Consider the following 12997-nt stretch of genomic DNA (forward strand, 5'->3'; position numbering starts at 1 on the left):
CTTTACCTGAATGGACACCTTTTTGAAACCAGCACTTTGGGTTTCCCTGGAGAGAGAAACAAACAGAAACCTTTCTGATACTGTTGCACTTTCGGGCACTGAACAGACCTGGGTCAAATAGACATCTCAAACACTTGAGCTGCACTTTATTCTGCCATCGTATCTTACGGCAAAAAAAGAGCTTCTGGATATCAGGACAGCAATCACTCACCTCGTATTAGACAAATATTTTTTCTTCAACAAGCAGGATGCACAGGATGTACTTCAGACACCCAACAAGGCCAAAATCCCTGTCATTGGCAAGAGAAAGAGACGCAGGTATAGAGGACACAGGGCGGGTTTGCCTCGTAAGGATCCGCTGACAGCGTTTGGGAAATCTGCCCTTACCATCAATATTACTTGCCAACGTACAATCATTGGACAATGAATTAGATGAGGTACGATCACGAATATCCTACCAAAAGGACATCAAAAACTGTAATATCTTACGTTTCACTGAATTGTGGCTGAATGACGACATGGATCAAATTTAGCTGGCGGGATATATACGCTGCACTGGCTAGATAGAACAACACACTACGTCCGGTAAGACGAGCAGGGTTCTATGTATATTTGTAAAAAAAACAGCTGGTGCACAAATCTAACCCAGAGGCGGCGCTCCTAGGGGCCGGGGACTTTAATGCAGGGAAACTTAAATCAGTCTTACCTCATTTCTATCAGCATGTTAAATGTGCAACCACATTTAAAAAATTCTAGGTAACCTTTACTCCACACACAGAGACGCACACAAAGCTCTCCCTCGCTCTCTATTTAGCAAATCTGATCATAATTCTATCCTCCTGATTCCCGCTTACAAGTAAAAATTTAAGCAGGAAGCACCAGTGACTCGGTCTAAACTACAGGACTGTAGAAGGTGCGGGACTCTAACCTGGAAGCTTCTAAGAAATCCTGCTATGTCCTCCGACGAACCATCAAACAGGCAAAGCGCCAATACAGGACTAAGATTGAATCGTACTACACTGGCTCCGACGCTCGTCAGATGTGGCAGGGCCTGCAAACTATTACAGACTACAAAGGGAAGAACAGCCACGAGCTGCCCAGTGACATGAGCCTACCAGACAAGCTAAATCATTGTCGGAGATTAGGCCTACCACTGTTGTGTCATCTGTAAACTTAATGGTGGTGCTGTAGTCGTGCCTGGCCATGCAGTCGCTTCGAGGCAAGCAACACCGAGGCATGCATGAGAGAATCAGTTGTTCCGGACGACTGTGTGATCACGCTCTCCGTAGCGGTCGTGAGAAATAACTTTTTTATAATTTACCAGTCATTGTTTCAACACAGCCTTGAAATGCTTGGACAGAGTTCAGGAGCCAAGATGATTTGGATGGAATCAGTCATTCCTGTAGAGTATCTTCTGTTTCCAGAAGGTGTCAAAGTTATCAATAAAAGTGACTACAGTAGTCTTTTAGCCAGATGTGTAATGTCAGCAGTCTGCTGAATCTTTCACACCTGCGGCCCGACGATGGTACTGGACCTGAAATTATTGGCTGTTTTTGAGTCTTTTAATGCTAAAATCAGTTCTTTAAAATCCTTTTTCAAAAACGTTCCAAGCTAGCTCTCCTGATGTCGTTTGACCCCACATGGACTACGACAGTGTCATGTGGGGAAAAGTAGGTGGGCGTGGCCCAGTAGCTTATGTAGGTTTGCTATTTGCTTGTTAAGAGTAGCTACTTCGCTCCTGTAGTCCTTCGCAAGCAAGCAGTTGCTACGTTGAAAGTCATTGTCCCGGAACAAAACAAAGTAAACGCAGCTCCTGCAACGTTGGAAACGTTCAATGGCGCTCCATTTGAGACCGCCGAGCCAGCTAGGCTAGCTGGGCTTTCGCGTCTCTCCCCCTATACAGAATCTGTCAGGATCCCAGCAGGACAGATAGCAGCGCTCACAGCAACTTAGCTCAACAGAGCCGTAGGATTCAAAATAAAAGTATATAAAAACACTGTCAGTAAACAGTCAGTAAAAACACTGTCAGTAAACCAAGGTCTTTAGTTCAGGCTTCAGTGTTCGACAGGTTTCAGTTTCAGCGGTCGACAACAACAAACATACGTCGCACTCTGATGACATTCATCAAGGTTTAGGCTTTAAGACATGAAGGTCAGTCAATGCGGAAAAAGTCAAGAACTTTTAAAGTGCAGTCCTAAAAACCATCAAGCGCTCTAATGAAACTGACTCTCATGAGGATCACCACAGGAAAGGAAGGCCCAGAGTTCTCTCTGCTACAGATAAGCTCATTAGAGTTAACGGCACCCCCAATTGCAGCCCAAATTTATGTTCAAGGAAGAAACAAATCTCAACATCAACTGTTCAGAGGAGACTGCGTGAATCATGCCTTCATGGTCGAATTACTGCAAAGAAACCACTACTAAAGGACAACAATAAGAAGAAGAGACTTGCTTGGGTCAAGAAACATGAGCAATGGACATCAGACCGGTGGAAATCTCTTTGGTCTGAGGAGTCCAAATTTGAGATTTTTGGTTCCAACTGCAGTGTCTTTGTGAGACGCTGAGTAGGTGAACAGATGATCTCCGCATGTGTGGTTCCCACGGTGAAGCATGAAGGAGGAGGTGTGATGGTACTTTGCTGGTGACTGTGATTGATTTAGAATTCAAGGCACACTTACCACAGAAATATGCCATCCCCATCTGGTTGGGACTATCATTTGGGACTATCATTTGTTTTTCAACAGAACAATAACCAAAAACACATCTCCAGGCTGTGTAAGGGTTATTTGATCAAGAAGGAGAGTGATGGAGTGCTGCATCAGATGACCTGGCCTCCACAATCACCTGACCTCAACCCAATTGACATGGTTTGGGAGGAGTTGGACCGCAGAGTGAAGGAATAGCAGCCATCAAGTGCTCAGCATGTGGGAACTCCTTCAAGACTGTTGGAAAGAGCATTCCAGGTGAAGCTGGTTGAGAGAATGCAAGAGTGTGCAAAGCTGTCAAGGCAAAGGGTGAATACTTTGAAGAATCTCAAATATATTTAGATCTGTTTAACACTGTTTTGGTTACTACATGACTCCATATGTGTTATTTCATATTGTTGATGTCTTCACTATTATTCTACAATGTAGAAAATAGTAAAAAAAAAGAAAAGGAAATGAGTAGGCGTCCCCAAACTTTTGACTGGTACTGTATCTCTAAACTATTTCACCTACATATTTGACCTAGGTCTACCCCTCTAGACACCAGCCTTTACTCAATTCAAAAGGTAATATTTGGTATTCAACTACAGTGGAATAACATATTAACATGACCGGCACACATACAACGGCGACATACAGTAGCATCATAATATTACCTGGTGGACTGCAAGTGGGACAGGGAGATGGTGGTGTCTGGAAAACTGAACTCTGCACTCTCCCCATCACTCTTCACCTTCGCCTCGAGCCCCTCCACCTCATCCTCCTCTCCTTCCTCCTTCATGTCGTCCAGTTCTTTAGCATCTCCATCCTCCTTATGTTCAGCCTCTGCCCCTTCAGTGGCTTTCTCTACTTTTACCTCCACTCCATTCTTCTTTCCATCTCCTCCTCCGTCTTCCCCCTCTCCCTCGTTGCTACTGTCATCCCCTGGGAAAACATATGTATGGTACATAAATGCAACAACCAATAGATTCACGTACAGAGGTGTGTATGTGTCTGTGGCTCTTGAAGCCCTGTACCAATAAGCTCCTCCCCATCCTCTAGTAGCTCTGCTGTGCTGGACGTCACATCCGCCATGTCCTCGTCAATGGTCTTGACCTTCCTCTCACCCCGGTGTCTGAATACACACTGCTCATCTACCTGTGGACACAAGACGAGACTGTTGAGCCAAGATAGGGTTTACCAACTGACTCCTCAAAAGGCAGTCAGATATATTTTAAGACTATGACAGAGCAAACACGTTTAAAACATTAGCTTTCACCTTGAAGAGAAAGCTGAAACCCATCATTAAATAAGAGGGCGGCATGTAGTTCTTCTTTCCTGTGAATATAGGAATGCTGTTTTAGCTGTCGATAATCCAAAACTACATAATTGACACATAACCACCATGTGGTGGCTACTGGGAAGATGTTGGCATACCTCGGATCATGAAACTTCCAGTGGTCAGGTATTCTCCAGTGGGGGCAGACTTAGTCACCTAGACAGAGAGAGACGAGAAGAGTTATAATTGGAGCAGCTCTGACCACACCCTGATCCAACCATCCAATCCTGAAGTAGGCTCCCAGGAGAACTCACCTGGTGGTAGTGCACCCACCATGCGCTGGTGATAACCTTGGCGTCCCAGGCTGCACTGTAGCACACGGCCATGGTGCCCGCCTCGGTCAAGGTGCGTGGAGGAATGGGCACACCTAGAGGGAAGAGATATAAGTGCCACAATACACCCCATTAAAATACATGGAGAGTTCACAGATGATTGTCAACACTTAAGCTTGAATTAAAGTCGGGTAGTTATTACTAGAATTTGGGCTAAGATGGGTAATTCACTTTAAGTTGCATGAACATACAGTATTAGTCAAAAGTTTGGACACACCTACTCATTCAATTGTTTTTCTTTATTTTGACTATTTTCTACATTGTAGAATAATAGTGAACAACACATCACAACTATGAAATAACATATGGAATCATGTAGTAACCAAAAAAAGTGTTAAACAAATCTAAATATATTTTATATTCTTCAAAGCACGGTTCCTAGGACTGACTTGCCTAGCTAAATAAAAAAATGTTTTAAGTAGCCACCCTTTGCCTTGATGACAGCTTTGCACACTCATGGCATTCTCTCAACCAGCTTCACCAGGAAAGCTTTTCAAACAGTCTAGAAGGAGTTCCCACATATGCTGAGCACTTGTTGGCTCCTTTTCCTTTACTCTGCGATCCAACTCATCCCAAACCATCTCAATTGGGTTGAGGTCAGGTCATCTGATGCAGCACTCCATCACTCTTCTTTGTTAAACAGCCCTTACACAGCCTGGAGGTGTGTTGAGTGATTGTCCTGTTGAAAAACAAATGGTAGTCCCACTAAGCGCAAACTAGATAGGATGGCGTATCGCAGCAGAATGCTATGGTAGCCATGTTGGTTAAGTGTGCCTTGAATTCTAAATAAATAACAGAGTCACCAGCAAAGCACCCTCACCTCCTCCATGCTTCACATGTGGTTCACACATGCAGAAATCATCCATTCACCTACTCTGGTTGGAACACTGTGGTTGGAACCAAAAATCTCAAATTTGGACTCATCAGACCAAAGAACAGATTTCCACCAGTCTAATGTCCATTGCTCATGTTTCTTGGCCCAAGCAAGTCTCTTCTTCCATGAAGGCTTGATTCACGCAGTCACCTATGAACAGTTCATGTTGAGATGCATCTGAAGAATTTATTTGGGCTGCAATTTCTGAGGCTGGTAACTCGAATGAACTTATCCTCTGCAGCAAAGGTAACTCTGGGTCTTCCTTTCCTGTGGCAGTCCTCATATGAGAGACCGTTTCATCATAGCGCTTGATGGTTTTTAGGACTGCACTTGAAGAAACTTTCAAAGTTCTTGAAATGTTCCGGATTGACTGACCTTCACGTCTTAAAGTAATGACGGACCGTTGTTTCTCTTTTCTTATTTTAGCTGTTCTTGCCATAATATGGACTTGGTCTTTTACCAAATAGGGCTATCTTCTGTATACCACCCCTACCTTGTCACAACACAACTGATTGGCTCAAACGCATTAAGAAGGAAATAAATTCCACAAATGAACTTTTATGAAGGCACACCTAATGAAGCTGGTGACTATCTCATGAATCTGGTTGAGAGAATGCCAAGGGTGTGCAAAGCTGTCACCAAGGCAACGGTTGGCTACTTTGAAGAATATCAAATATTATTTTGATTTGTTTAACACTTTTTTGGTTACTATATGAAACTATTATTCTACAACGTAGAAAATAGTATAATTAATGAAAAACCCTGTAATGAGTAGGTGTGCCCAAACTTTTGACTGGTACTGTATATTAAAGAGAAATTCCAGAGGATAAGAGAGCATCATTTGACTGAACAACAGTGTGTTGATCACAGAACTAGGCTAGCTCTTACCAGATGGGTTCTTGATGACACAACTAGTTGCTCCATGGAGGTCGGCGTGAACGTAGATATCCCCTGATAAGAGACACCAACATGAGATTTTCACACAGGTAGAGATAGAATCTGTTCCAATATCCATACTAGCATACTAACTACAATGAAGCAATGTATTGTGACTGCATTCTATGTGGTATGCTAGTATGGATAGTGGAACATAGCGTGTTGTGTACCAAACTAGCATACGTTCAAGTCCGAAACAATGTATTGGGCATTTATTTGATGCTAGTATGGACATTGGATAGTTGTCCATAGCCTGTTGTAAGGCAGGACTATAATAAGTGTATTCCACTCTTACCAGCCCTCAAGTAGCGCTTAACGATAATTTCATTCTGTTGCTGGTCACGTCCGGCGATGGTGAGGTAATTTTCTGAGCTGATGAACCACAGGAACTTCTCAAACCTGACAGAGCACAACGATACATAATTTGTCACATACTGAAAAAGATAGAGAAAGTAATTGCCCAAATGAATTTGTCACAAATCTGACACAAAGGTGGAGAGAACTTTGCGCTCATTTAATTACTTCTTACAGGTGTTACATTAGCTGAAAATGGCTGCATTAGTTCAGATTTGTCAATGACTGCTCATCTCTCTACACATGGCAAGTTTTCAGAGGGTGAATTCAGTTAGGTTAAGTGTCTTACCAGTAGACTTTCCTGGCCTTCTGAATGGTCGTAACCGTTTGGACCTCTTTAAGGGTTTGCTTGGTCTTCTTCTCAGCAGATTTGAAAGCCTTGAATTAAATAAAAAAGGGGGAAAATGTTACAAATATAAAAACTGACCACAAACACAAATCGACAGGGAATTTCATATGCATGTGGCACCATCACCTTCTGGGCTGCCTCCACGGTTTTCTGCTCTTTCTTAGCAGCGGTTCGCTTGTGGTCGTAGTATCTGGAAAAAAGGAGATAAACGTTTGGGTTCGTCAGCTTGATACCTAAAACCACATCTGGCCATACTGTTCAAAGCATAGAGATAAAACATAACTGTTCTATTTAATTTTTCAGTTCAAAGAATACACTAAGCCAGGGAGAGTGGAGAGCCTACTTTTTGGCATTGGCGTAAGCTGACAAGCTGAGGTCCACATCCACCATCATGGGCTGGTCCTTCTTGGGCTTGCCCTTCTGACCCTTCTCTTTGTTCTTGTTCTTCTTCCCCTTCTCTTCAGCCATCTTGGCTACATCCTCCTCCTCTACTTCCTCTGGGACAATGTATGGGTTCCTGAACGGGGAAACAACAGGGTAGTTTTCAGTCGGCATGAGAGTAATTGATGATAAAATGATTGTCTTGTTAGACTTCAGTGCAGCTTTTGACAATATTGATCATAGTCTGCTGCTAGAAAAACGTATGTGTTATGGCGTTACACCCCCTGCTATAAATGTGGATAAAGAGCTACTTGTCTAACAGAACACAGAGGGTGTTCATGAATGGAAGCATATCAAATATAATAGAGTAAGAATCAGGAATTCCCCAGGGTAGCTGTTTAGGCCCCTTGCTTTTTACATTTTTTACTAATGACACGCCACTGACTTTGAGTAAAGCCAGAGTTTCTATGTATGCGGATGATTCAACACTATACACGTCAGCTACTACAGCGACTGAAATGACTGCAACACTCAACAAAGAGCTGCAGTTAGTTTCAGAGTGGGTGGCAAGGAATAAGTTATCCCTAAATATTTCTAAAACTAAATGCATTGTATTTGGAACAAAACACTCACTAAACCCAACTAAATCTTGTAATAAATCATGTGGAAATTGAGCTAGTTGAGATGACTAAACTGCTTGGAGTAGCACTAGATTGTAAACTGTCATGGTCAAAACATATTGATGCAGTAGTAACTAAGATGGGGAGAAGTCTGTCTATAATAATGCAATGCTCTGCCTTCTTAACAACACTATCAACAAGGCAGGTCCTACAGGCCCTAGTCTTGTCACACCTTAACTACTATTCAGTCGTGTGGTCAGGTGCCACAAAAAAGGACTTAGGAAAATTGCAATTGGCTCAGAAAAGGGCAGCATGGCCGGCCCTTGGATGTACACAGAGAGCTAATATTAATAATATGCATGTCAATCTCTCCTGGCTGAAAATGGAGGAGAGATTGACTTCATCACTACTTTTATTTATGAGAGGTATTGACATGTTGAATGCACCGAGCGGTCTGTCTAAATTACTGGCACACAGCTCGGACACCCATGCATACCCCTCAAGACATGCAACAAGAGGTCTCTTCACAGTCCTCAGGTCCAGAACAGACTATGGGAGGCACACAGTATTACATGGAACTCTAATGGAGGCCCTAATGAGCATGACCCTGTTCTTTCTGTTCAGCATCCATCTATTTAATTGGCTAGAGGGCAGATAAAGGTGGGTTAGTGGTTGATTCATAGTATTTGGAGTACTATTGAACTGTTCTGTGCTGGATACAATATCACATTTTTCCTTTCGAGCGGGATTCTTGGCAACACTGTTTATACAAGGCTTTATAAATGCATACATATGACACCTACAGTAAAGAGTTCGGCCCCCCTTACATATTGTTCAGCTTATTTAGACAGTTTGAAAGAGGATGGGACACAGTGATAGAGGGGAGCATCAAGGACGTGTGATTCAAATCCTAGACGCTGTGGGCGATATATGCTGGGAAACTGCAACGCCACGCTCCCACAACCTTCCAGCAAGATTGCAGCAGCATAGGATGGATGCGTAACCAGGTTAGCTTAGTACAGCTCAGCTCAGTTGTAAAGTTAAAGGGCAGTAGTCAAGTTAAACCGAACCAAAGACAGTTCAATTCAATATGACTTTATCAATCCCTGGAGGGGCAATTAGAAATGTATCCCCATTTTGGGCATCAACTCACTTTAAAAGCATTGTGATGTGGTTGGTCTGCAGCTTCAGCTCCTTGATGGCGCAGGCCACTGGGTCTCCGGCAGCCTGGGCCTCCTTGACGATCAGCCCTATCTCGGCCCAGTCCACCTGGTTGGCCAGGGCGCTCCGCACCACCTGCAGAGCCCTCTCCACTATGGGCAAGTTCATTTCCACCAGCTCGCCCCTAAGCCTGTCTACCTCCTGCAACAAATGTTAGCATTAGCACTCCTTTAGCATTCGCATTACTGAGTACAAGCTATTTATATCAAAAGTCTTTCCGTTTTAAATTAAAATTACTTCTTGAATTGACTATCTTCATTTCAAAATAACCCTGGCACGGACACACATGCTTACCATCATAACTAGATAACACACAGAAGGTGTTCAACTACATGTCTTGGCAGAGCCACCTCTCCTCCTTCAATGAGATCAGGTTATGTACATTAGTGTTGCCTACACACACACAGATGTTGGGATAAGGTGCTGCCAACACCAGGTGACTATGTTCCAAAAGTAGTGCACTATACAGGGAAAAGGTTGCCATTTGCGACGCAGAGTAGTCTCACCTCTATGAAATTATAGAAATCCATGCATGTCACCTGCTACAGTAAGAAGGTTTGTGACTGCCGATCGATCAGGTGATCAACCCAATCACCCCATTACGGATCAGATCAATATGTAAACCACAGCCTGGGAGCTACATATTCCTCCACTACATAGGCGGATTTCCAAATGCCACCCCATCCTTATAAAGTGCACTACTTTGACCAAGTGGGAAGTACACTTTATAGGGAATAGTGTGCCATTTTGGGACACATACACAAAGTGGGTCATCATGGAGGACAATCCTCCCATCATTACCCCCCACACAGCCTATCAGTCATCCTTCATTCCAGCCATAACCTGACTCTTTATTAGACAGGTAGTATGGCGAGAGCGAGGGGGAGAGAGAACCTGTTTGTGGTTGTTATGGGTTCTTTTGTGTACCCGTTTGTGTTTGTTTTGAGTTGTGGGTACTTTTGGGTTGTTTGGGGTGATTAGCGGAACCAAGGGCCATGCATTTAGAGAGAGGCAAACTTTTAGAATATTGTTCTAATTCTAGACATTCAGTTACATAACATTGTTTTAATATTCCCCATGTAATGTAATTGGGAGCTAACATGGCTGACATACAATGTTGTAGTGTAATGTAAATGCATCATAATGTTCATTCTAGACATTCCATTTTATAGTATATTTTAAATATTCCCCATGTAATGTAAATTGGGAGTTAACGTGGCTGCCATAGAATGGTGAAGTGTCATGTAAACGCATCATAATGTAAAAACCGCATTTGCCCAACTCTCTAAATACATGACTCTGGCCGGACCCATTAGCACTCCTTGAGCATTAGCACTCCTTTAGCTCTGACCATTTGTTTTCACTGTGGTGATCAGACCAGAGTTCAAATATCATCGGTTATCTTTGAAATACTTTGAGTGCTTGATTGAGACTGCCTGTTGATGGGTCGGGTTTACTCCATTGGTTCCATTGAGCAAGGAAGGCTAAATCAAGAGCAGTTTACGTATCTGAAAGAAAACAAATACTAGTTGAACCCAGGGCTGTGTTCGAATACCCATTCTAACATACTACATACTTAATGAGTATATATTAGTTAATTTTAGTATACTGTAAACGAACGGTATCATTTCAGTTGAGCGTACTAGAGCGTCGCCTGTCTACCGGAAGTCAATGCTGTTGCTATGCAACCTCTGCTAGCATAACAAATGACGAGCTAAACATTTTACAATTTTGGGTGTGTTCGTAAATTCAAATCTGCAGTGCCAGAGTGTGCTCTGGGCGTTCGTAAATCCAGAGCGTTGTCAGATTGTAAATTCAGAACGTTTCACTCTCGGAGCGTTCAGAGCCGACACTAGACGCTCTTGACGAGGAGTAGGGCTGATCCGAGCGTTCAACAGCAGTCAAGCACCCAAGCTAATGTTGGCTAGCTACTTCCAGACACAAATGAGAGAACACCTCACTCTGACCATTTTACTCACCATAGCAGAGCTGGTTAGGCTGTTTTCATGTTATCCAGAGCGTTGGTGACTAACTGTGCAGCTGGCAACAATTTATTACTCTTTTTTTTTTTGCAAACGTTTACTGACACCGGCCATATTCAATGGTGCACGAGACTAATTAACGTCTGATGAAACGCAAAACGACTACACCACTTAGCTAAGAATGATGTGAATAATCAAGTCAATAAAACGTTGGTTAGTTAGCAGAGAGTTAATATACTGCCTGGAAAGCTCGATGTATTAGTATCCAACTAACGTTAGGTAACTAGCTAACATACCGGTACATAGTGCTGTAATGCTTTGCGGTTCGTAAGGATAGCGTAGCTAACAAATTGTCAGCCAACATAACGTGTAACGTAACTTATTTGAAATGTCATTACTTTATTACATTGCTCAACATTAACATTTGCCATTAGTTAGTTTAATGAATTTGAATTCGCTCTCGCCAGAAACTATACTGCTGAAGTCCGACATTTTCTCCAAATCTGAAAACATTGTGATGCCACGCCCATTTTCTGAAGATGTGCATAATGGGCCCAAAAAGTACGGAAATGGTGTCCTATGCATGTATACTTCGTATTTTGGGAAATTTAGTACGACATCCGGAAACTTTTGGCATACTAACTATATCCATACTATGACCAATAAGCATACTATATACAGTTGAAGTCGGAAGTTTACATACACCTTAGCCAAATACATTTAAACTCAGTTTCACAATTCCTGACATTTAATCCTAGTAAAAGGTCCATGTCTTAGGTCAGTTACGATCACCACTTTATTTTAAGAATGTGAAATGTCCGAATAATAGAAGAGAGAATGATTTATTTCAGCTTTTATTTCTTTCATCACATTCCCAGTGGTTCAGAAGTTTACATACACTCTATTAGTATTTGGTAGCATTGCCTTTAAATTGATTAACTTGGGTCAAACATTTCGGGTAGCCTTCCACAAGCTTCCCACAATAAGTTGGGTGAAATGTGGCCCATTCCTCCTGACAGAGCTGTTGTAACTGAGTCAGGTTTCTGGCCTCTTTGCTCACACACGCTTTTCAATTCTTCCCACAAATTTTCTATAGGACAGAGGTCAGGGCTTTGTGATGGCCACTCCAATACCTTGACTTTGATGACCTTAAGCCATTTTGCAACAACTTTGTAAGAATGCTTGGGGTCATTGTCCATTTGGAAGGCCCATTTGCAACCAAGCTTTAACTTTGTGACTGATGACTTCGAGATGTTGCTTCAATACATCCAAATCATTTTCCTACCTCATGATGCCATCTATTTTGTGAAGTGCAGTCCAGTCCCTCTTGCAGCAAAGCACCCCCACAACATGCTGCCACCACCGTGCTTCACGGTTGGGATGATGTTCTTCGGCTTGCAAGCCTCTCCCTTTTTCCTCCGAACATAACGATGGTCATTATGGCCAAACAGTTCTATTTTTGTTTCATCAGACCAGAGGACATTTCTCCAAAAAGTACAATCTTTGTCCCCATGTGCAGTTACAAAACGTAGTCTGGCTTTTTTATGGCAGTTTTGGAGCAGTGGCTTCTGCCTTGCTGACCGGTCTTTCAGGTTATGTTGATATAGGACTCGTTTTAATGTGAATATAGATACTTTTGTACCCGTTTCCTCAAGCATCCTCACAAGGTTATTTGCTGCTGTTCCGGGATCGATTTGCACTTTTCGCACCAAAGTACATTCATCTCTAGGAGACAGAACCCGTCTCCTTCCTGAGCGGTATGGCGGCTGTGTGATCCCATGGTGTTTATAATTGCGTACTATTGTTTGTACAGATGAACGTGGTACCTTCAGGCGTTTGCTCCCAAGGATGAACCAGACTTGTGAAGGTCTTTTTTCTGGGGTCTTGGCTGATTTCTTTTGATTTTCCCATGATGTCAAGCAGGGT

The 12997-nt window shown here is 42.8% G+C and overlaps 1 protein-coding gene across 1 annotated transcript in view; it reads right to left on the reverse strand.

The window, feature by feature from the left end:
• The window catches only part of LOC115138231 (ribosome quality control complex subunit NEMF), a 34420-nt gene that overhangs the window by 7316 nt on the left and 14107 nt on the right, over positions 1 to 12997 (reverse strand). The window contains exons 12-23 of the mRNA XM_029674882.2: positions 9022 to 9230; positions 7211 to 7384; positions 6994 to 7057; positions 6808 to 6896; positions 6460 to 6563; positions 6117 to 6179; positions 4277 to 4389; positions 4121 to 4178; positions 3963 to 4021; positions 3721 to 3841; positions 3361 to 3628; positions 7 to 46 (exon numbers count right to left, since the gene is read on the reverse strand). Of these exons, the coding sequence (XP_029530742.1) occupies positions 7 to 46; positions 3361 to 3628; positions 3721 to 3841; positions 3963 to 4021; positions 4121 to 4178; positions 4277 to 4389; positions 6117 to 6179; positions 6460 to 6563; positions 6808 to 6896; positions 6994 to 7057; positions 7211 to 7384; positions 9022 to 9230 (1362 nt within the window). The remainder of the gene's footprint in view (positions 1 to 6; positions 47 to 3360; positions 3629 to 3720; positions 3842 to 3962; positions 4022 to 4120; positions 4179 to 4276; positions 4390 to 6116; positions 6180 to 6459; positions 6564 to 6807; positions 6897 to 6993; positions 7058 to 7210; positions 7385 to 9021; positions 9231 to 12997) is intronic.

Source organism: Oncorhynchus nerka, linkage group LG12 (genome assembly GCF_034236695.1).
Source record: "Oncorhynchus nerka isolate Pitt River linkage group LG12, Oner_Uvic_2.0, whole genome shotgun sequence".
NCBI lineage: Eukaryota > Metazoa > Chordata > Actinopteri > Salmoniformes > Salmonidae > Oncorhynchus > Oncorhynchus nerka.